Raw genomic sequence first — 20,747 nt, 5'->3', positions numbered from 1 at the left:
TGTTAAAGTTTGCTGTTGCAGGCAGAGCAGCCTTTGAAATGTAAAGATTGCCAAACCAGAGAGAGTGGATGATGTCATAGTTCTTGAACCATAGAGAGCCTTCTGATTCCTCTAAACATCATCTACACCCCCTTCCCCCTATATTTCCCTTGCTGAATTATTTATGAATATCCAAAGATTGACAAATAGAAAACAAAATAAGAAAAGAGTAATCCCAGTTTTGTACATTTCGAAGCATTGTACTGTCTGTTGTAACCATGCCAAGTGCTGTTCTGGTAACAAAATGCTATTTTGTTGTCTTATGTACATTATTTAATGCTAGTCAGCACAATACATGTTTTTAAACATAAATATATATATAAATTGGCAATAACTTTTTCATCTGCCTCTGCTATTTTTAGTAAGCCAACATTTTCCAGTGTGAGTGCTGCAACACTAAATGGACAATTTGGTAACTTTCCGCCACCTGGCGGCGGGATTCAGCCAATTCCCATTAATGGGTAAGTAACCTGATCACAGCACGACCAAATTAATTTACTTATCACTTATCTGTTTATAACTTCTAGAGCCTTAATTTAAAATTGGGTTTTCATTGCTATACTTTTACATCAACTTTATGGTGACATTAAACCCTCGGAAGCTGATTTAAAGTGGTTGTTTAGCCAATATAATAACATCCTCCCATCCCCTCTGTAACATAACCTTGTGTCCCTGTGCCTGTGTTATATAAAAATTATGCCGATTTGTACTTATATCAGAGCATCTCCCGGCGCTCACGTGACTCCTCGGCTCTCTTCTCTGCCCGGCTGACAGCTCCAGTGGGTGGGGCCGAGCACTCCTGTTGACGTTAGCTGGGGAGGAGGAGAGGAAAGAGAGCTGAGGAGTCACATGAGCCCCGGGAGACGCACTGATATAGGTACAAATCTGCATATTTTTTATTTAACACAGGCACAGGGACACATATTGTTATGTTACAGAGGCATGGGAGCTTTTTATGGTAGTTATAATAGCAGCAGGAGGGAAGGCAGGCGGGCACTGACATGAGCAGACAGGCAGGGAGGGGAGGGGGAGAGAGGAGGACAGAGAAGGACAGAGCAGGACAGCGGATGACGGAAGCACGTAAACTGACCACGGTGTCAGGGCTCAGCAGTTCTACAATCTTGTCCCTGATGTCCTTTGAGAGCTCTTTGCTCTTGCTCATGATGGTGAGGTTTGAATGGAAGAAGGAGATTCTGTGGCTAGTTGTCTTTTTTTACACATAGCGAGTTGTTGTTGTTAGGAGCACCTTCCTAAATTGACAGGACTAATCTGTGTACCACATAATCACATGCTGTAGCCAGTCTGTGGGAGCCAGAATTAATGTTCAAATGCTTATTTTACTCACTGAACTCAATTTATAACACTTGTATCGTGTTTTTTTCTGGATTTTTGGTTGATATTCTGTCTCTATTATTTAGAATTCACCTATGATAACAATTATAGACCCTTCATTTCTTTGTAAGTGGGCAAACTTACAAAATCTGCAGGAGATCAAATAAATATTTTCGCCACTGTAGTATGAATCTGTTGTATCAGGATGAAAGTAACATACAGTAAATTTCACTGCATATTGGTTGGATTGTGCTACTTTCCATGTCAGAATGATTTATCATTAGATCTACAGTATATTGTTTAAGTTTTTAATAAAATTACAATGTGACTAATTACATTTTTTTTATTGTATCTTCCAAAAGCGCTTGTGCATCTGGCAGTGTAATATCTTTGAGGTGCATAGGTGAGTATTTATCATGCTTCATATCTACGGTATCTATTTCACCTTTACAGGTGGGAGGGGATTGGACATGCTGCTGAGACCCTAACTTTATGACCACTGACAGGTTATAACACTTATTATCTCGTTACAATGGCATCTGAAAGTCAGTGGGATATATTGGGCAACAAGTGGGATACGTTAGTCAGCAGATAAACATGTTGACCCTGAAGTTGAAAGCAGAAAAAATGGTCATCACAGTTGGGTATGGGGCTGCGTAGCCACAGACTGGTCAAGGTACCTACGCTGACCTGTGTCCACAGTCAAAAGCGCCCATAATGGGCCCATGAGCATCAAAAATGGACCATGGAGCAATGGAAGAATTTGGCCTGGTCTGATGAATCCCATTTTTTTTCATCATGTGGATGGCCAGGTGCCAGTGCATCACTTACCTGGGGAAAAGAAGGCAGCAGAATGCAATATGAGAAGAAGGCAAGCTGGATGAGGCAGTATAATGATTTGGGCAATGTTCTGCTGGGAAACCTTGGGTCCTGCTATTCATGATTTTGAATTGAGATGTTGACTTGGCCTCCAAATTCTCCAGATCTTGAATCCAATCAAGCATCTGTGGGATGTGCTTGAAAAACAAGTCTGCTCCATGAAGCCCCCACAAGGGAGGTTGTATGATGTCTCTATTCTAAAACTGTTGTCAGATGCACAGAATCATGCTGTTGCTAATCAGAACTCTTTTAATTCCCCCTTATCTGTGAATAGATTTTTTGCCTTTAGAGCCTGTGGTCATCCTGGCCAGCACTCTGAAATTAAGCTGTGAATACACTGCCAGTGGGCTGAACGGAAAAAGACCAACAGATTCTTCTTCTTTGTCTTCCTACAAACCAGATTGGGTCAAGATAGAATAGCAAGCGAGGTTCCCCCAACCCATAGATCCCCTCGTGTTGCTCCCTTCTAAACACCGCAGACCAATACTGTGCCCTACCCTCTCCCATTCCCTTAGAATCTGGGACACAACTTGCAATTTATTCCCAATGAACTCTAATGATATACCAATTGCTCCCATCTTTAATAATCACTTGTTCCCACCAGGATTAAGCCCGCAACCCTTCTCATGGTGGACCAATAAGGGATTATACTGAATCCATCGCTTTTTGGACCACAAAGAAGTCAGACATCCAGATTATTTTCTTCAAATATTTTAGCTGCCACCCTCAGAGGTGTTTCACTTTCATCAAATACTTTATTTTGTCTGTAGCCTCAAAAGTTGCATGGGCGACATTACTACACGTACACTAATTGAATAAAGATGTCTACAGGACTCTGGCTCCAGGGGTGGAATTTCAACATTTGTATTGATTTTTTTTTCCTGATACCCACCACGAAATTGACCTACCAACTGGTGTGGGAAACCAAATGTGGGTATGGAGATACCAGCAAGAGAATGGAATAGGTGCTCTGGAAGAATACATAAAGGCATCCTGAACATGGCTTTGGTTAAGTCAAATTATAAGGTCCTCTCCAGGTGGTACCTGGTCCCCTCCAGACTCTCAAAGATATACCTCAGGGTATCCCCTCTTTGCTTTCGGGAATGTGGACAAGAGGGCACTGTGTACAGGGCCGGACTGGGAATAAAAACTAGCCATGGAAATGATTTCCTACCAGCCCAACAGCATAACGTCAGAGGCTGTGCAGACATGGTACAGGAGGTGGTCATAGGCTATACGAGCATGGTACAGGAGATGTCATAGGCTGTGAGGACATGGTACAGGAGGTGGTCATAGGCTGTGCGGACATGGTACAGGAGGTGGTCATAGGCTGTGTGTACATGGTACAGGAGGTGGTCATAGGCTGTGCGGACATGGTACAGGAGGTGGTCATAGGCTGTGCGGACATGGTACAGGAGGTGGTCATAGGCTGTGTGTACATAGTACAAGAGGTGGTCATAGGCTGTGCGGACATGGTATAAGAGGTGGTCATAGACTGTGCGGGCATGGTATAAGAGAGTAAAAGGAGGTGGTCCTAGGCTGTGCAGACACGGTACAGGAAAGTAACAGGAGGTGGTCAGAGGCTGCGGAGGGGTCTGGTCATACCCAACCGTGATGAGGAGAGGCGCGTGCCTTACATTTAAAAATGGCGCCGCCCGGAACCATTACATCACTGCGCATGTGCCCACCTGCCCAGAAATGTCCAAGCCCAGATAGCTCGAACGGCGCATGTGCAGTTGACCTGTCGACTCGCAGCCACATTTTTGTTATGAGCGCCACTGCAGCCACAGATCAAAGCGTCCACAGGGCAAGCAGCCTGCCGGCCCACCGGGAAATTTTCTGCTATCCCGGTAGGCCAGTCCGGCCCTGACTATGTACTATATATGGTGGACCTGCCCCAAAGTCTGGCGTTTCTGAATCTGAGCATTCACACTGTGACCAATGTCAGTTTAACTACGAGTGCCAGGGTGCTTGCCATAGATATACCAATACCACACTCAGACCCTAATTTTTTTATGTTTATGGCAGCAAAAATGACGATTGCCAATTAACTGGTTCAAGAAAATCTCGCCAAGAATAAACTCTCATGCAATATGATTCACGGGAAATTAGCCAGCATCCTTTTTAGATAAACAATTAACATTTTGGAAGATCTGGGGATCTTGGCATTGATATTTGCAATGTACAGACTGATACAATGAGGGTGGCGGGACTTTAAGCCCGGTCCTGGAGGAGGGTCTACCAACGGGGGGGCACACCCTCTCTATTCTAATTGCTTCTACTTTTTCTCTCTATCTCTCTATCTCTTTCTCTCTCTCTAAAAAAATACAGAAACCTAAAAAACAAACAGATTCTGCCATCCATACAAATGAGGTAGATAGAAGAAACGCCCCAGCCCACCTGGGACATTGTATTCTGACAGTGGCACCTGTTACTAGCAGGACCCACTCACTGTTCAGTAGCAGCAGTTTGGCTGAGACTGAAAATCCCAGTGTGTCTTCTCAGCTAAAAAGTGATAAGACATTTTGAGGTTTGAATTTTCTGAAAAGTCCACACTTTAAAGACGTTTGTGTATAGAGTAATTGTGCACAGGAACTCTAACAATTATGTATTAGAGAATTTTTAAATATCTAATATATATATTTTTTCCTGACTATTAAACCACAATGGTCAGCACTTGCTGTTTTTTGTGGTAAAATGGGTACAAGGGCTTAGAATTTACAGGAAAGCCGTAAGTCATACTCCAACGATCAGTTGATGTAAAAAACATTCTGGTTTGCTACAGGGTAGCTAGCTGGACAATCAAGGTTAAAATTGAATTGTCTACATTGCTGCCCTTCTCTGGAAACTTTTATCTACAGCACTGAACCCTAGTAGTGTATGGACCTTCTTGACACCAATCCTGCTTCTTGCCCTTAGATATACTTTGTTAGGATTATTCACACTATCGTCCCAATTGACATTACCAGGTGTCAGAGAGAGATCGCAAGGAGCAACATCAAAATTTGACTCTGGAGACAAGTGAGGTTGTAGTTATGCACCTGGATCCAATTACCCCTGCCAATAGCACAGCTACAGTATATCGTTGACCTTGTAGTGTGGTGTAAAAAGAGTGGAAATTGAAGCGCAACACCACTGCTAAGAGGCCCAGATACAACTTTTATACCATTAAAGGTCAGGGCTTCAATTCAAAAAGTAGCTAATGTGTAGGGAAGGGGCGAACAACCCCCGTTTAGGTTCGCACCAGAACACCTCGAACAGGCAAAAAGTTCTAGTGAACATGCAAACCCTATTAACCGCTTCAACCCTGGAAGATTTGGCTGCTGAATGACCAGGGCATTTTTTGCGATTTGGCACTGCATCCCTTTAACTGACAAGTGCGCAGTCGTGCGGCGCTGTACCCGAACAAAATTGATGTCCTTTTTTCCCCACAAATAGAGCTTTCTTTTGGTGGTATTTGATCATCTCTGCGGTTTTTATTTTCTGCGTTATAAACCCAATTTTTTGTACTTTTTGCTATAATAAATATCTCCATTTTTTTTTTAAAAAAGCTATTTTTTTCTGTTTAGGCCGATATGTATGCTACATATTTTTGGTAATAAAAATCGCAATAAGCGTATATTGATTAAAATAGGGGATAGATTTATAGCATATTTATTAATTTTTTTTTTTTTTACTAGTAATGGCGGCGATCTGCGATTTTTATCAGGACTGCGACATTATGGCGGACACATCGGACACGTTTGACACCTTTTTGGGACCATTGGCATTTATACAGCGATCAGTGCAGTAAAATTGCGGCGGTTTGTCGGCAAGTGGTTAAAGTCTATGGGAACCTAACATGAAAAATCAAAAGTCCTAATTTTAAAGGCTTATATGCAAGCTATTGCCATAAAAAGTGTATGGGGGCCTGGGTACTGCCCTGGGGGGACATGTATCAATGCTAAAAAATCTTTTTTTGCATTGAGCAGTGATTTTAATGATGCTTAAAGTGAAACAATAAAAATTAAATATTCCTTTAACTATTGTGCCTGGGGGTCCCCTTAGTCTGTCTGGAAAGTGGCGCATCTGTGCGATGTATAGAACATGCAGCAGCAATAATGACATTTCTAAAGAAAAAAATGTAATTTAAACTTGCTCGCGGCTGTAATGTATTGCCGGCTCCCAGCACTATTGGTGAAAAATTTTTTTTAAAAACAGCGTGGCGTCCCCTTCCCCCTGTCCAAACCAGGCCCTTCGGGTCTGGTATGGATTATAAGGGGAACTCCATGCAAAAATGTAAAAAAGAATTGGCGTGGGATACCCCCCAAATCCATACCAGATCCTTATCCAAGCATGCAGCCTAGCAGGTCAGGAAAAGGGGGCACCTCCCCCCCTCCTGACTCCTGATCCGTACCAGGCCACATGCCCAACAACCCTGGCTGGTAGTTATCGGGGTCTGTGAGTGGGGAGCTTATTGAAATCTTGAAGCCTCCTTTAACAAGGGGGCCCTCAGATCCCACCCCCCTCCATGTGAATGGATATCGGGGACATTGTACCCCTACCCATTCACCAAAAAAGTGTCAAAAAGTAAAAACCACAAGAGACAGTTTTTGACAAGTACTTTATTAAAAAAGAAAAAAAAGTGTCCCGCGATATAAATCCACCGTCAATCACGCCGCCCAACGGATCTGTAAAATAGCAAAATTGTAAAACGCTCCGCCACCATGAGAGGCCTCCTGCCGACTGCTGTCCCTACACTTTGACAGCTCTTATTTATGCAAGGGCGGAGCCACATGGTGATGTAACCGGGTGACCCCTCTTCTGACATCATGTGGTCACCCCCCTTTCCTGGCCTGCCAGGCTGCATACTCGGAGAAGGGTCTGGTATGGATTTGGGGGGGCACCCCATGCCCATAGGGTTCCCCTTAACCACTTTAATACACTGTATTATATACTCTGCACTGCACTATATACTCTGCACTGTATTATATACACTACACTGCACTATATATACACTGACTGCACTATATACTCTGCACTGTATTATATATACTACACTGACTGCACGCTCAATCCACTAACTACCCTGTCTAATCTCTCTCTCTTAATTCACACTATACACGGCCACTGTGTAAGCAGCCTTAAATAGTGTGGGGCGTGGACTTGGCCCTTGAGCCATGATTGGCCAAAGGCACCCTGCCTTTGGCCAATCATGACTCTCACAGCACGTTGCGCTGTGATTGGCCAAAGCATACAGGTCAGGTGCATGCTTTGGTCAATCAGCAGCCGTCAATGCACTGCAATCTCTCAGTGCATTATGGGGCGCTCCACAGCGGGCGAATGTGCCACAAGTGCCCCATATGTGCGTTTGTTCTACGAACAAATGAACAGCTGATGTTGGAGCCCATCTATATTAACGTGTTTCAGGGGTCTAAGTGCCCCCTTCATTAGGGCTTGACTGGCAACAAAGCGAGCAAACCAGAAGTGAACTAGACCTGTGCTTTGAATTCACACTGAAAACATACCATTGTAGGTGCAGTTCACTTCTGCTTTGTTCACTTTTTTGTTACCAGTCAAGCCCTGGTGAAGGGGGCACGTAGACCCCCGAAACACGTTGGCTACTTTTTCAATTGTCCATCTGACCTTTAATGGAAAAAAGTTGTGTCTGGGCCGCTTGGCAGTGGTGTGGCATTTCAATTTCAACTCTTTCTACACCACACTACAAGCCAAGAAGACTGTGGAGATGCTCTGGGGTGTAGAAGCCGTCTGCCCAGGAACCAGATAATTTACACTAACAGTAATTCCTTAAGATAACAATACCAGTAAAATAAACCTACAAGTCCAGAGCTATCTTTCCACTTTCCTCAAATATCCTTGACCTTGATTGCAGATGCAGCACAAAATGGGCAACACTAGACTAATGATTGGACAGTGAAGGAGTTGCCAAGTGATGAGTCGTCAGTCTGCACTCTCCTACCATGACATGTACATTTATTTTTAAATCTGCACATTAGTTCAGCTTGCCTATTGAGACCCCAAAATCTAAGGTCACTCTGGTATGCAAAGTTCAGCCAGATACTTTAATTAAAGTGTTTCCCCCCTTTCTCTTACCCCTAATGCATTACTATTGGCTAGTGAATCCTCATCGGAGTAATTGACCAGTCATGAGGTGCAGGAGATAGCCAGGTCAAGGGTTTTTACCATGGGAGTTGGTCAAAATTTGCATTCAGGACTCCAAGGGCCATCACTAGTTGATCTGTCAAAAAGTCTTGCAGTGTGGTTGCAATGCGGCCTTTTTCGTTTAAATGAATCGCTGCCTGTTGAAAGCAACAGCAGGGATCATGTCTGTAGCATGTGTATACCTTTTGCGGCTTAGGGTTAGCGTTTTTACTGTGCTGAAACATGACCACAAATCCTTTGCTATGTTTTTATATAATGTGTTTTTCTTTCCTTCTATTCATCCATCTCATTCAATTGGCATTTCTAGATTGTGGCACTAACCATAAAAAGGAGCGAATTGTTGGTGGTCAGGATACCACCATAGAAAACTCGCCATGGCAGTGCAGCCTTCAGTACATGGGGCAGCATTCATGTGGGTGCAGTATACTTACGCCACAGATCATTCTCACTGCAGCACATTGTTTCCCAAGGTAAACAACTTGTTCTTATACATATGTAACATTTTTACCATAGTTACATGTTGCCTAGAATTACTCTTATTCTGAGTTCTGTTTTCTGCCTAGGGGACAGCAACAGGCCGATAGATGGCGTGTTGAGTGTGGACATTCGCGCCTTACATTTCTCTTTGCCGCACAGGTGGACAAGATCTACATTCCCACATCATACAGTTTGGATCAAAAGCCAAATGACATTGCCTTAATTAAGCTAAAGAGTGATCTCAGCCTCACAGGTAATACTATTCTAGTTTTGGATGGAGTGTGAAACAATTAGACCCTCAAGTGTTTGTCATCTGTGTCCCTGTATTCACCATTTGTTTTGTCCTGCTGACAGTTGTCACCAAGACAGAAAGTGGTGGGAAATCCAAACATTTTAGCATTGTCAGTTTGTCACTAGAACAGGGAGGTGAGGGGAAACGTCCCATATGTGTCCCCCCACTTCCACAGAAAGGTAAACACTTGCTGCTTCAAATCTTCTCAGCCCACAACTTAATAACCTCGTGCTCACCACCACGTGATCAATATAATCTGCTCACTTTATGGATTTGACGCCTAAATCAATTCTGAGGTCATATCAAGCATGTGTCTGTTAAGTTTGTTTTTGGTTCAAGAGACACGTGCTTGAATTGACCTCAGAATTGATATAGGGGTCAAAATGATTAGGTGAGCAGATTATATTGATCACGTGGTGGAAAGCATGAGGTTATTAAGTTATGGACTGAGATTTGAAGCAGCAAGTGTGCACCTTTCCTGGGTGCAGGTGTTTTGTGTTAAAGTAAAATTAAATGTGTCCTCCCATACAGCATTCCCCACTCTACAAATATGCTCTTTGTTGAGTAAAATGTGTTTAGAGCTGGAGGTACATGTTGATATTTCAGTGCACCTAATGGATCAACAAACTTCTTCCATGGCTTTTACAAAGGACAGCGGCTCCCCCCTTTCCTTTTCATTGGTATGTTTAAGGATGTTTTACACCTAAATTTTAAATAATCTGCCTGTGTAGTGACCTTCCCTAAGTTTGTGGTTGAAATGACCGAATTTCGATCCATGTATAGTCTCTTCATCTTTTTAGAGTTGTCATTGTAAACCCAGGCCCTGTTTACGTACAACCTCTTTACTTCTGCACTGTAACTGCAGCTAAGTAGTGCAAACAAGGAAGGCATCTGCTAAACATTGTTTGGTTCAATAGGATTGATTTACTAAAGGCAAGTAGGCTGTTCCCTTTGCAAAAAATATCCAATTTATGTACAAGGAAATTTAAAAAAAAAGCATTTTCTTTCTCAAACATCACTGGACACAGAGCCACAGCGTGCTCAGACGCCCACAGGACCAGGTGCAGGCTATTTAAGGCACTAATTACAGGTGCACTAAGCCTTCTGGAGGGACACAGAGCTGGTCGCATGTAAGGTGGGACACAATCATTCTCCTAGGCAGCATTTACTAAGTAACACCAGACTGAGCATTGGGTAGCAAGGCTTTTAGCCAGATTACATCGTTCAGCAGTCAGTGTTCATTTTGTGATACCTCCACCTTGTTGCTTTGCACTATGGGTAGAAGAGGTTCAAGCACCTCAAGAACCAGAGACTCTAGGGGATCTGGTTCGGGTTCTGAGGGCCCCCTGTCTGCAGCATCCTCCCCCCCTGAGGGGCCAGGGATGGCTAGCCAGGGAGAGCCGTCGGGGTCAGGGGCTACACCTGCTTCTGGCACTTCAACCCCTGTATATATTACACAGGTGGTTTTTTCCTCAACCATTAATGGTTTAGAGGAAAGATTAATGGCCGTGATTACGTCTTCACTTGGTGGAAGAGAACGCACTAGGCCTTGCTCTGTTCCCCAAGACCCTCAGGAAGAGGAGCTCTGGGATAAAAGAGATGAATCCCTTTCAGAGGAACGGGATGGGATGGATGATTCCTCTTCGGAGGAATTAGGTAGAGAGGGACCCTCTGCGACTTCCCAAGAGGAGAAAGTCTTAGTGCAGATCCTTACTGGATTGGTCCGCTCCACATTTAAGTTGCCCATATCTGAATCAGTTAAAGAACCCTCTTCTTCTTTAGGGTCACTGAAACCTCTTCAAACAGCACAGGCTTTTCCTGTTCATAATTTACTTGAAAAGCTCCTTTTATGCTGAGTGGGATCACCCAGATAAACTTTTTTTTCTGCCGAAAAAGTTTTCTACACTTTATCCTATGGAAGAAAAGTTTATTAAAATGTGGGGAATACCGGCCATTGATGCGGCCATTTCCTCTGTAAATAATAGTCTGACTTGTCCTGTAGACAATGCTCAGATGCTCAGGGATCCTGTAGATAAAAAGATGGAATCCCTATTGAAGGATGTTTTCTCCTTAGCAGGTTCAGTGGCTCAACCTGCAGTAGCAGTGAATGGAGTCTGTCAGTACTTAAGAGACTATGTTAAACAGGTCATCAAAGTTTTACCTGAACAGCAGGCCCAGGGGATGGCTAACCTTCCAGCGGCCTTATGCTTTGTTGTTGATGCCATCAGAGATTCTATCGTGCAAACCTCCCGTCTTTCACTGGGGTTGGTGCATATACGTAGAATCCTATGGTTGAAAAATTGTTCAGCCGAAGCACCATGTAAGAAGCTCCTGGCTGGGTTTCCATTTCGTGGTGAAAGGTTGTTTGGAGAAGACTTGGATAACTATATCAAGAGAATCTCTTGTGGGAAAAGCACTCTCTTACCTGTTAAGAAGAAGAGTAAGCGTCCCTCTTTCAAACGGACTCTTTCCCCAGGGCCAGGGGCTTCAGCCTCCTCCATCTGGGTCCAGAGACAAGAGTCAACCCCAGGGACAAAAGAAGTCCTGGGGGAAGAAGCCTACTATGCAAAGCACTAAGACCTCTGCATGAGGGGGCGCCCCCCCCCGCTCGCTCGAGTGGGGGAAGACTGCGACAGTTCTCAGGGCTCTGGCAGGAGGATTTCCAGGACAGATGGGTAATCTCCACGGTAACCTTAGGGTACAAGCTGGAGTTTCAGGAATTTCCTTTTCCTCGTTTCCTCAGGTCAAGTGTCCCCAGAGATCCAGAGAAAAAGCAGTCGCTCCTTCTAGCGTTAGAGCGACTTTTGTCGCAGGAGGTCATTGTGGTAGTTCCCGCAAAGGATCAAGGATTGGGCTTCTATTCCAACCTTTTTACGGTCCAAAAACCAAATGGGGATGTCAGATCCATTCTGGATTTAAGGGATCTGAACCGATTCCTAAGGATTCAATCCTTCCGCATGGAATCAATTCGGACAGTAGTTTCCACCCTGCAGGGAGGAGAATTTCTGGCATCGATAGACATCAGAGATGCATATCTGCATGTGCCGATCTTTCCCGCTCATCAGAAGTTTCTGCGCTTCGAGATAGGAGGGCGCCATTTCCAGTTTGTGGCTCTGCCCTTTGGGATAGCCACTGCACCTCGAGTGTTCACAAAGGTCTTGGCTCCTCCTCTGGCCAGATTAAGGGCTCAGGGTATAGCTGTCATAGCATACCTAGACGACCTGCTCTTGATAGACCGGTCGGTGGCCTCCTTGAATGGAAACTTTAGGACCACAGTCAGGTATCTGGAACACCTGGGTTGAATCCTCAACCTAGAAAAATCTTTCCTAAAACCAGTAAGAAGACTGGAGTATTTAGGTCTGATCATAGATACAAGTCAGGAGAACATTTTTCTACCTCAGGCAAAGATCACTGCTTTAAGAGAGCTGATTCTGGCAGTCAGGACCAAGAAGGGTCCTTCTGTCTGCCTTTGTATGAGGCTACTAGGGAAGATAGTGTCTTCATTCGAAGCAGTTCCCTATGCTCAGTTTCATTCAAGAATGCTGCAACACAGTATTCTGTTGGCCTGGAACAAGAAGGTTCAGGCATTAGACTTTCCGATGCACCTGTCTCATGCGGTGCGTCACAGCCTCAATTGGTGGCTAATACCCGAACACCTGCAGAAGGGGAAATCCTTTCTACCGGTTACCTGGACGGTGATAACAACAGATGCCAGTCTGTCGGGTTGGGGAGCAGTTCTGGAACAGTCTGCGGTCCAAGGGGTATGGTCCAAGACCGAGAGGACCTTACCCATCAACATTCTGGAGATCCGTGCGGTATATCTAGCCCTAAGGGCCTGGACTATCAGGCTACAGGGTTGCCCGGTCAGGATCCAGTCCGACAATGCCTCAGCAGTGGCTTATGTCAATCATCAGGGAGGCACCAGGAGCCGAGCTGCTCAAAAAGAGGTGAACCAGATCTTGGTCTGGGCAGAGAAGCATGTGCCATGTATATCGGTAGTCTTCATTCCGGGGATAGAGAACTGGCAGGCGGACTATTTAAGTTGCCAGCAGTTACTTCCAGGGGAATGGTCTCTGCATCCCGATGTCTTTTGGGCCATATGCCAAAGATGGGGGCTTCCAGATGTAGATCTCTTGCATCCCGATTCAACAAAAAGATAGACAGATTTGTAGCAAGGACAAAAGATCCTCTTGCATGCGGGATGAATGTGTTGGTGATTCCATGGCATCGGTTCTCACTGATTTATGCATTCCCGCCTATTCTGCTACTGCCACGACTCCTTCGCAGGATCAGGCAGGAAAGAAAGTCAGTTCTTCTGGTGGCTCCCGCTTGGCCCAGAAGGACGTGGTATGTGGAAATAGTAAGGATGACAGTGGGTTCCCCGTGGACACTACCGGTACGACCAGACCTGTTATCTCAAGGTCCAGTGTTCCATCCTGCTTTACAAACGCTAAATTTGACGGTTTGGCTATTGAAACCCACGTTCTGAAGAGTCGTGGGCTTTCAGGTCCTGTGATATCTACCTTGATCAATGCAAGGAAGCCAGCTTCCAGAATGATTTATCATAGAGTCTGGAGAGCTTTTATATCCTGGGGTGAATCCAGGGGTTGGCATCCCAGAAAGTATGTGATCGGTAGAATTATTGATTTTCTACAATTAGGGTTAGAGATGAAGCTGGCCTTGAGTACCATCAAGGGCCAGGTCTGGGCCTTATCAGTATTATTTCAACGGCCACTTGCTTCGCATTCTTTGGTCCGAAACTTTATGCAGGGGTTGACGCGTCTTAATCCTCCGGTTAAGGCGCCCCTAAACCCCTGGGACTTGAACTTGGTTCTGTCTGTGTTACAGAAACAGCCTTTTGAACCAATATGTCAGATTCCTTTGGTCTTGCTGACAAGGAAGTTAATTTTTCTAGTAGCCATCTCTTCTGCTAGAAGAGTATCAGAGTTAGCAGCTCTTGCCTGTGAAGAGCCTTATTTGATTGTACACAAGGATAGAGTGGTACTGCGCCCTCATCCTAGTTTTTTACCGAAAGTGGTTTCAGATTTTCATCTAAACCAAGACATTGTTCTACCTTCCTTTTTTCCAGATCCCTGTTCTCCGGAAGAAAGATCGCTACATTCTTTGGATGTAGTAAGAGCAGTGAAGGTCTATCTGGAAGCGACTGCTCAGATTCGCAAAACGGATGTTTTGTTTGTGCTGCCAGAGGGTCCCAGTAGAGGATAAGCAGCATCAAAAGCTACCATTTCTAAATGGATTTAACAGTTGATTATTCAAGCTTACGATTTGAAACAGAAGATTCCTCCGTTTCAGATCAGGGCACATTCCACAAGGGCTATTGGTGCTTCTTGGGCAGTGCACCACCGGGCCTCGATAGCTCAGATCTGCAAGTCCGCAACCTGGTCTTCAGTCCATACATTCACCAGATTCTATCAGGCGGATGTGAGAAGGCATGAGGATATCGCCTTTGGGCGTAGTGTGCTGCAGGCAGTGGTACAGGGTCCTCAGGTCTGATTGCACCCTACTTGGTTGTGGCCCCCCCCCCTCAGATAGCATTGCTCTGGGACATCCCATCAGTAAGTACTGTGGCTCTGTGTTCCGTGATGTTCGAGAAAGAAATTAGGATTTTTTAAAACAGCTTACCTGTAAAATTCTTTTCTTTCGATGGAAATCACGGGACACAGAGGTCCCGCCCCTCTTCTAATACACTATATTGCTTGGCTACAAAACTGAGGTATCCCTGCAAGGGGAGGGATTATATAGGGGGTTGAACTTCCTGGTTAGGGTGTGCCAGTGTCCAATCACCAGTGATACCTATATAACCCATCAGTAAGTACTGTGGCTCTGTGTCCCCTGATGTCCATCGAAAGAAAAGGATTTTTACAGGTAAGCTGTTTTAAAAAATCCTATTTTTGGTTGCACAAGATTGCATAATGGCCATCGAAGCTTCACCTCATTCACTAAGGTCTGTGACAAATTCCCTTGCAAAGTGAACAGCCTATTTGCCTATAGTATATGAGCCCCAGTGTCTTAACTGCTAGGAGCCATAAATCATGATTTCTATGCTGCAATGCACTCATGTAATCAGTGGAGATCACAAACAGCAAGTTTGATTGAATGCTGGTTTCCCAGCATGACAATTTAACAGAAGACAGTCATTAGACTGACGTCTGTTGAACGGAGGGGTACACACAGGATTTTTGCTCTTGGTATAATGGAGCAGATGCCCTCCTGCATTGTTTGCAGTTCCAGTGCAGATGCAGATCAACTGACCTTAAATAGACCAATGATTACAATGATCTGGGCCTATGATGGCAGCTCTTGATGCACAGCAAAACATCATAGTTTATATCTACAATGCTGTTTGTTATATATACTGTATATATATTAAAGACCTAATGTGTTTTAAAAGTACAGTTGTTGTTAAAGGAGAAGTATAGCCAAAGCTATTTTTGCTATACTTCTCCTCCTGTAGATCACAGGAGTGCAGTTCATTCTGCACTCCTGTGACCTGTTTTCAGCTGACAGTGGGCTAAAGCCCGCTGTCGGCTGACATCTGAGCCGGTACAGGCTCTGAAAAGATCCCAACCATATGGTCGGGATCCATCCAAAAGCTTGGATCGGTGCCTCTCTGCCAAGAGCCTGAGCCAGCCCCCCCTGCCCCCTCCAAAGCCAGTGCTCCAGTGAGCGCTGGGGGGGGGGGGGGGGCAGAGCACAGAGCTGGTGACTGACAGTCCCAGCTCTCTGCTCAGAGCGGAGGGGAGAACTGAGCGATCAGTGGTGTGTGATCGCTTCATTCTCGATGCAGAGCTGGCGGGGGGGACAGATACAGCATTGTATCGATACTGCATCCACCTAGGTGAGTATAATTTTTTTTTTAAGTCCATACTCCTCTTTTAATGGTTGCTTTCTGCGGTTATTTGTATATTTAGCTCACTTTTATTTTCTTCTTCCTATCTCAGCTACTGTGCAGCCTATTTGTCTTCCTGGATTTGATAGCAACTTGCAAGCAGGTACCCCTTTAACAGTTACAGGCTGGGGTCACACTGTGGAAGGAGGTGGTAAGTGCACTTATTCTGAATACTTTAACAGTTTGTTTCTTGTATTTCAGGTTTCATGAAAGCTGAGATTTCTCTATTTGCTGTCACAACAGCTTCCTTTAGGCACAGTACTACAGCTTTTGTATTTAACTAGCTTGTCCAATCTGAGGCTATAAGGATGCTTGACTTTCACAGCAGAAGCACAGAAATTGTTCAAGTCTTTCTTTCAGCATTACAGTTCACCCTGCTTCCCTCACAGAGCACTTGTTCTGTGTGGAAGAGTGAGGAAGAAGGTTGAAGAGGAACTTCAGTCCCCTTTACCATTGGTCGCGCCACCATATTTAAAAATCTGGTGCATGTGCTAAGGGCTCTACCCAGCCTTCAGGATCCAGGAGAGACTCTCGGCACATCTGCACGCACACAGGTGGATTCCCACTCATGCACGGAAATGCTGTGATTGAGGGCCTGCATTTGTTCAGTATCTTCTTCGCCATGTGCAGTACACCCACATGTACACAGTTCTCTGTTGGATTAAACATATGGATTCCATCAGCACGCATGTGCCATAATTGGGTAGGAGGGGGATGGAGTCAGTTGCAAATTAGTTGTTTTACTTGTTTGAAGGTCCACTTTAGATAACATCAGTGCTGCTGATCTTCAGTTTTATAGATCAATTGCTCCACAACTACAAAGGTCAATGAGGGCTTGTTGTAAAGCTCATTCCCAGGCCTGTTAACAATACTTAAATATTTTTAATGTCCATAGCCTGACCACAGGATCATTTTATGTCATTTAGAATATTCAACAAGCTTAGTGTCATAGGTACAATACATTAAGAGCTTAAAACTGAAGTTTAGTCAAACTATAGCCTCAGTCACACCCCTTACCCTTACCTATAATGAAGTATGTCAAACGGGTGGATCCTGTGCAGGTATGATCGTTCCTTTTTTTTTGCTGCTTAACTTTTAGCACTATGGGAGTTAATAGTTCTGAGTCCTTCATGAGCTGCAGTGAAAAAGATCCAAAGAAGACCTAACCCTTCCTTACTCCATTGAGAAAAGCTCATGCATTGATTACACTGCATGTAACAATCGGTAAATGAGGAAGAGAAGCTTGTCATTCATCAGACTCTCCCCGTTCACAGATTGTGTTACATGCAAAAACATCCAAAAATAGCTTGGCTTTACATACACTGTAAGTGCCAAAAATACATGGGTCAATTATATTGTGGCTTTCAGTTTACTAGTGCTAATTCGTTATTTAATTGATGTGACTGATGATACTGTCTGTCTTTTTTAGGATAATCCATCTAAATGGCAGTTGCCTTGCATATCCTCTCACATTTTTGGTTTCCCTTTTAATTTGTAATGCTTCATAGACATGACTTGGTTCCTTCTGTACTTACATGCTAACACATTGTATCTGATTACAGGTACCTTGGCCTCTACACTGCAGGGAGTAACTATTTTCTTGATCCCCAGCGATGTATGTAACCGAGAGTACTTTGGCCAAATCATATCCACCATGATTTGTGCTGGTCAAACTACAGGAGGAAAAGACACCTGCCAGGTATCCTGCTAAAAACAGTACATTGATTGTGTTCTCTGCTTTTTTTGTGTATACAGAAAATTACACCACAATCAACTGGCATAATAAATAATAAGCGTAGGGGTGTGTGTGTGTATATATACATACACTTAGTTGTATACATATACTAAAAAAAAATTGGCAAATTTTTGGTCATTTTATTGAAGCTATGAAAAAAAAATGTAAATTAAATACGTACAATACAGTATGTATCAGTTCCTGTAGAAAGCACAGGCACTTGCTATGGAGGCACCATGAGGAAGGAGGAGTGGGTAATGCTGGCGGGGGACTGCCAAAAGGGAGGTAAGAGACCCCTCTGTGTAATATCGTTGCAAAGAGCAGGTACATATAACCTTTTTTTTGTTGTTCCTAAAATAAAAAAAAAAAACAAAACTTTTTTTATACCACTTTAAAGGAGAAGTATGGGATGGGTTAAATAAATAGCACCTATTACATTCATCACAAATCAGCTAATCTTTTTTTCCTGCCTCCTTTAGTTTTTCCATCTGCACTTGAACTTTCCTCCAGCTGCCAATAATGGTGTGTACACACGAGCGGACTTTACGGCAGACTTTGCCCGGCGGACGGGATTTTGTCGGACAATTCGATCGTGTGTGGGCTCCAGCGGACTTTGTTTTCTCAAAAGTTGGACGGACTTAGATTTGAAACATGTTTCAAATCTATCCAACGGACTCGAGTCCGGTCGAAAAGTCCGCTCGTCTGTATGCTAGTTCAACGGACAAAAAGCCACGCTAGGGCAGCTATTGGCTACTGGCTATGAACTTCCTTATTTTAGTCCAGTCGTATGTCATCACGTACGAATTCGACGGACTTTGGTTGATTGTGTATAGGAAAATCCGTTCATTCAGAAAGTCCGTCGTAAAGTCCGTCAAAGTCCGCCGGGCAAAGTCTGCCGTAAAGTCCGCTCGTGTGTACGTGGCATAACGGTCCATTTGTTGTTTGAAAAGTTCTCAGGGGGTGTATACAACTTCAGCAACACACCAAACACCCCCTGCCTCTGCCCCTCCCCCCCTCCCCTGAGAGATGTGGCTGTGCTGTGAACTAGCATGTTGGTCACATGGTTCTGTTCCAGTAATACAACCTCATACACATAGGTGTGCGCAGCCTATTGCATTAGGGTGTGCACCCCAAAGCTCAAACACACACTACTCACATCACTCACCATGTTCATTCAGAAAGGGAAGGGGCTGATAAATACATATTTACCAGCCCCTTCCCTCACTCATCCTAAAACATCTCCGCAGCAACAGCCGGCAGGAGAGGAGAGGAGAGGAGGGAAGCCAGAAGTGCTGCAGAGGGAAGGAGTGGGGAGCCAGGGCAGTAGGGGGAATCTGTGCTGCACAGGGTGATTAGGGTGTGCCTGGGCACACCCGGCACACCCTGTGCGCACACCTATGCTCATACAGGAAACAGAAGCTGCTTTGGCCAGATAGTAAATGGAATCCACTGCTGGGAGATCAGTCATTCACAGAACAGAAGTTTTACAGGCTTGTCAGGATCTGGAGGGTGTTGGAGAGGTGCCTGTGCCATCACATGCCTTACAGAGCCATTGCTGCCCATGCGCGGTTCATCGGATGCATTATCTGATGGGAGGCATTATTCAACAGGGCACCTATAGTGAGGAGATGGAGGTGGAGTGAGAGCCACTTGGCAGAGGGAAATGGGGTGACATAGAGAGAGGACACTCTTGGCTGCTAATCATCTGTTACCATAGCAGCCCCGCTACTGAGAGGAGGCCTGAGCCGAGGCCTTGTACTGCGAGGAGGTGAGTCACCTTCTCTGTGTGTCTAAGGGCCAATACCTACCTACACGGGGGGGGGGGGGGGGCACACCCATGTACACAGGCCTATACCTACCTACACAGGAGGGCACAGCCATGTGCAGAGGAGAGGAGAGCCATGTACAGAGGAGAGGAGAGCCATGTACAGAGGAGAGGACTGCGTAAATGGCTGTGCACTCCTGTGTATATAGGTAGGTACAGGCCTGTGTGCACGGCTGTGCCCTCCTCTGTACCTGGCTCTCCTCTGTACCTGGCTCTCCTCTGTACCTGGCTCTCCTCTTCTTCTGTACATGGCTCTCCTCTCTTCTTCCTGTACATGGCTCTCCTCTCCTCCTCCTGTACATGGCTCTCCTCTCCTCCTTCTGTACATGGCTCTCCTCTCCTCCTCCTGTACATGGCTCTCCTTTCCTCCTCCTGTACATGGCTCTCCTCTCCTCCCCCTGTACATGGCTCTCCTCCTCCTCCTGTACATGGATCTCTTCTCCTCCTCCTCCTGTACATGGATCTCCTCTCCTCCTCCTCCTGTACATGGATCTCTTCGCCTCCTGTACATGGATCTCCTCTCCTCCTCCTCCTGTACATGGATCTCCTCTCCTCCTCCTCCTGTACATGGATCTCCTCTCCTCCTCCTCCTGTACATGGATCTCCTCTCCTCCTCCTGTACATGGCTCTCCTCTCTTCCTCCTGTACGTGGCTCTTTTCTCCTCCTCCTCCTCTACATGGCTCTCCTCTCCTCCTGTACATGTCTCGGCTCTCCTCTCCTCTTGTACATGGCTCTCTTCTCCTCCTCCTACTGTACATGGCTCTCTTCTCCTCCTCTTCCTCCTCCTGTACATGCACTATTAACCTCCAGTACTGGTGTCAGTGGATGCACTATTAACCCTGAGGCACTGGTGTCAATGGATGCACTATTAACCCCCAGCATTGGTGTCAGTGGACGCACTATTAACCCCCAGCACTGGTGTCAGCGGACGCACTGTTAACCCCAGCATTGGTGTCAGCAGACGCACTATTAACCCCCAGCATTGGTGTCAGTTGACGCACTATTAACCCCCAGCACTGGTGTCAGCGGACGCACTATTAACCCCCAGCACTGGTGTCAGCGGACACATTATTAACCCCCAGCATTGGTGTCAGC

At 45.1% G+C, this 20,747-nt stretch overlaps 1 protein-coding gene across 2 annotated transcripts in view; it reads left to right on the top strand.

The window, feature by feature from the left end:
* LOC141110831 (transmembrane protease serine 4-like) overlaps positions 1 to 20,747 on the top strand; it is a 78,377-nt gene that overhangs the window by 47,091 nt on the left and 10,539 nt on the right. For both annotated transcript variants that reach the window (XM_073602478.1, XM_073602477.1), the window contains 6 exons: positions 402 to 500; positions 1,734 to 1,774; positions 8,720 to 8,882; positions 8,976 to 9,142; positions 16,144 to 16,242; positions 17,654 to 17,790. In XM_073602478.1, the coding sequence (XP_073458579.1) occupies positions 402 to 500; positions 1,734 to 1,774; positions 8,720 to 8,882; positions 8,976 to 9,142; positions 16,144 to 16,242; positions 17,654 to 17,790 (706 nt within the window). The remainder of the gene's footprint in view (positions 1 to 401; positions 501 to 1,733; positions 1,775 to 8,719; positions 8,883 to 8,975; positions 9,143 to 16,143; positions 16,243 to 17,653; positions 17,791 to 20,747) is intronic.

This window comes from Aquarana catesbeiana, linkage group LG10 (assembly GCF_042186555.1).
Source record: "Aquarana catesbeiana isolate 2022-GZ linkage group LG10, ASM4218655v1, whole genome shotgun sequence".
NCBI lineage: Eukaryota > Metazoa > Chordata > Amphibia > Anura > Ranidae > Aquarana > Aquarana catesbeiana.
This window is presented reverse-complemented; position numbering and strand designations above follow the sequence as displayed.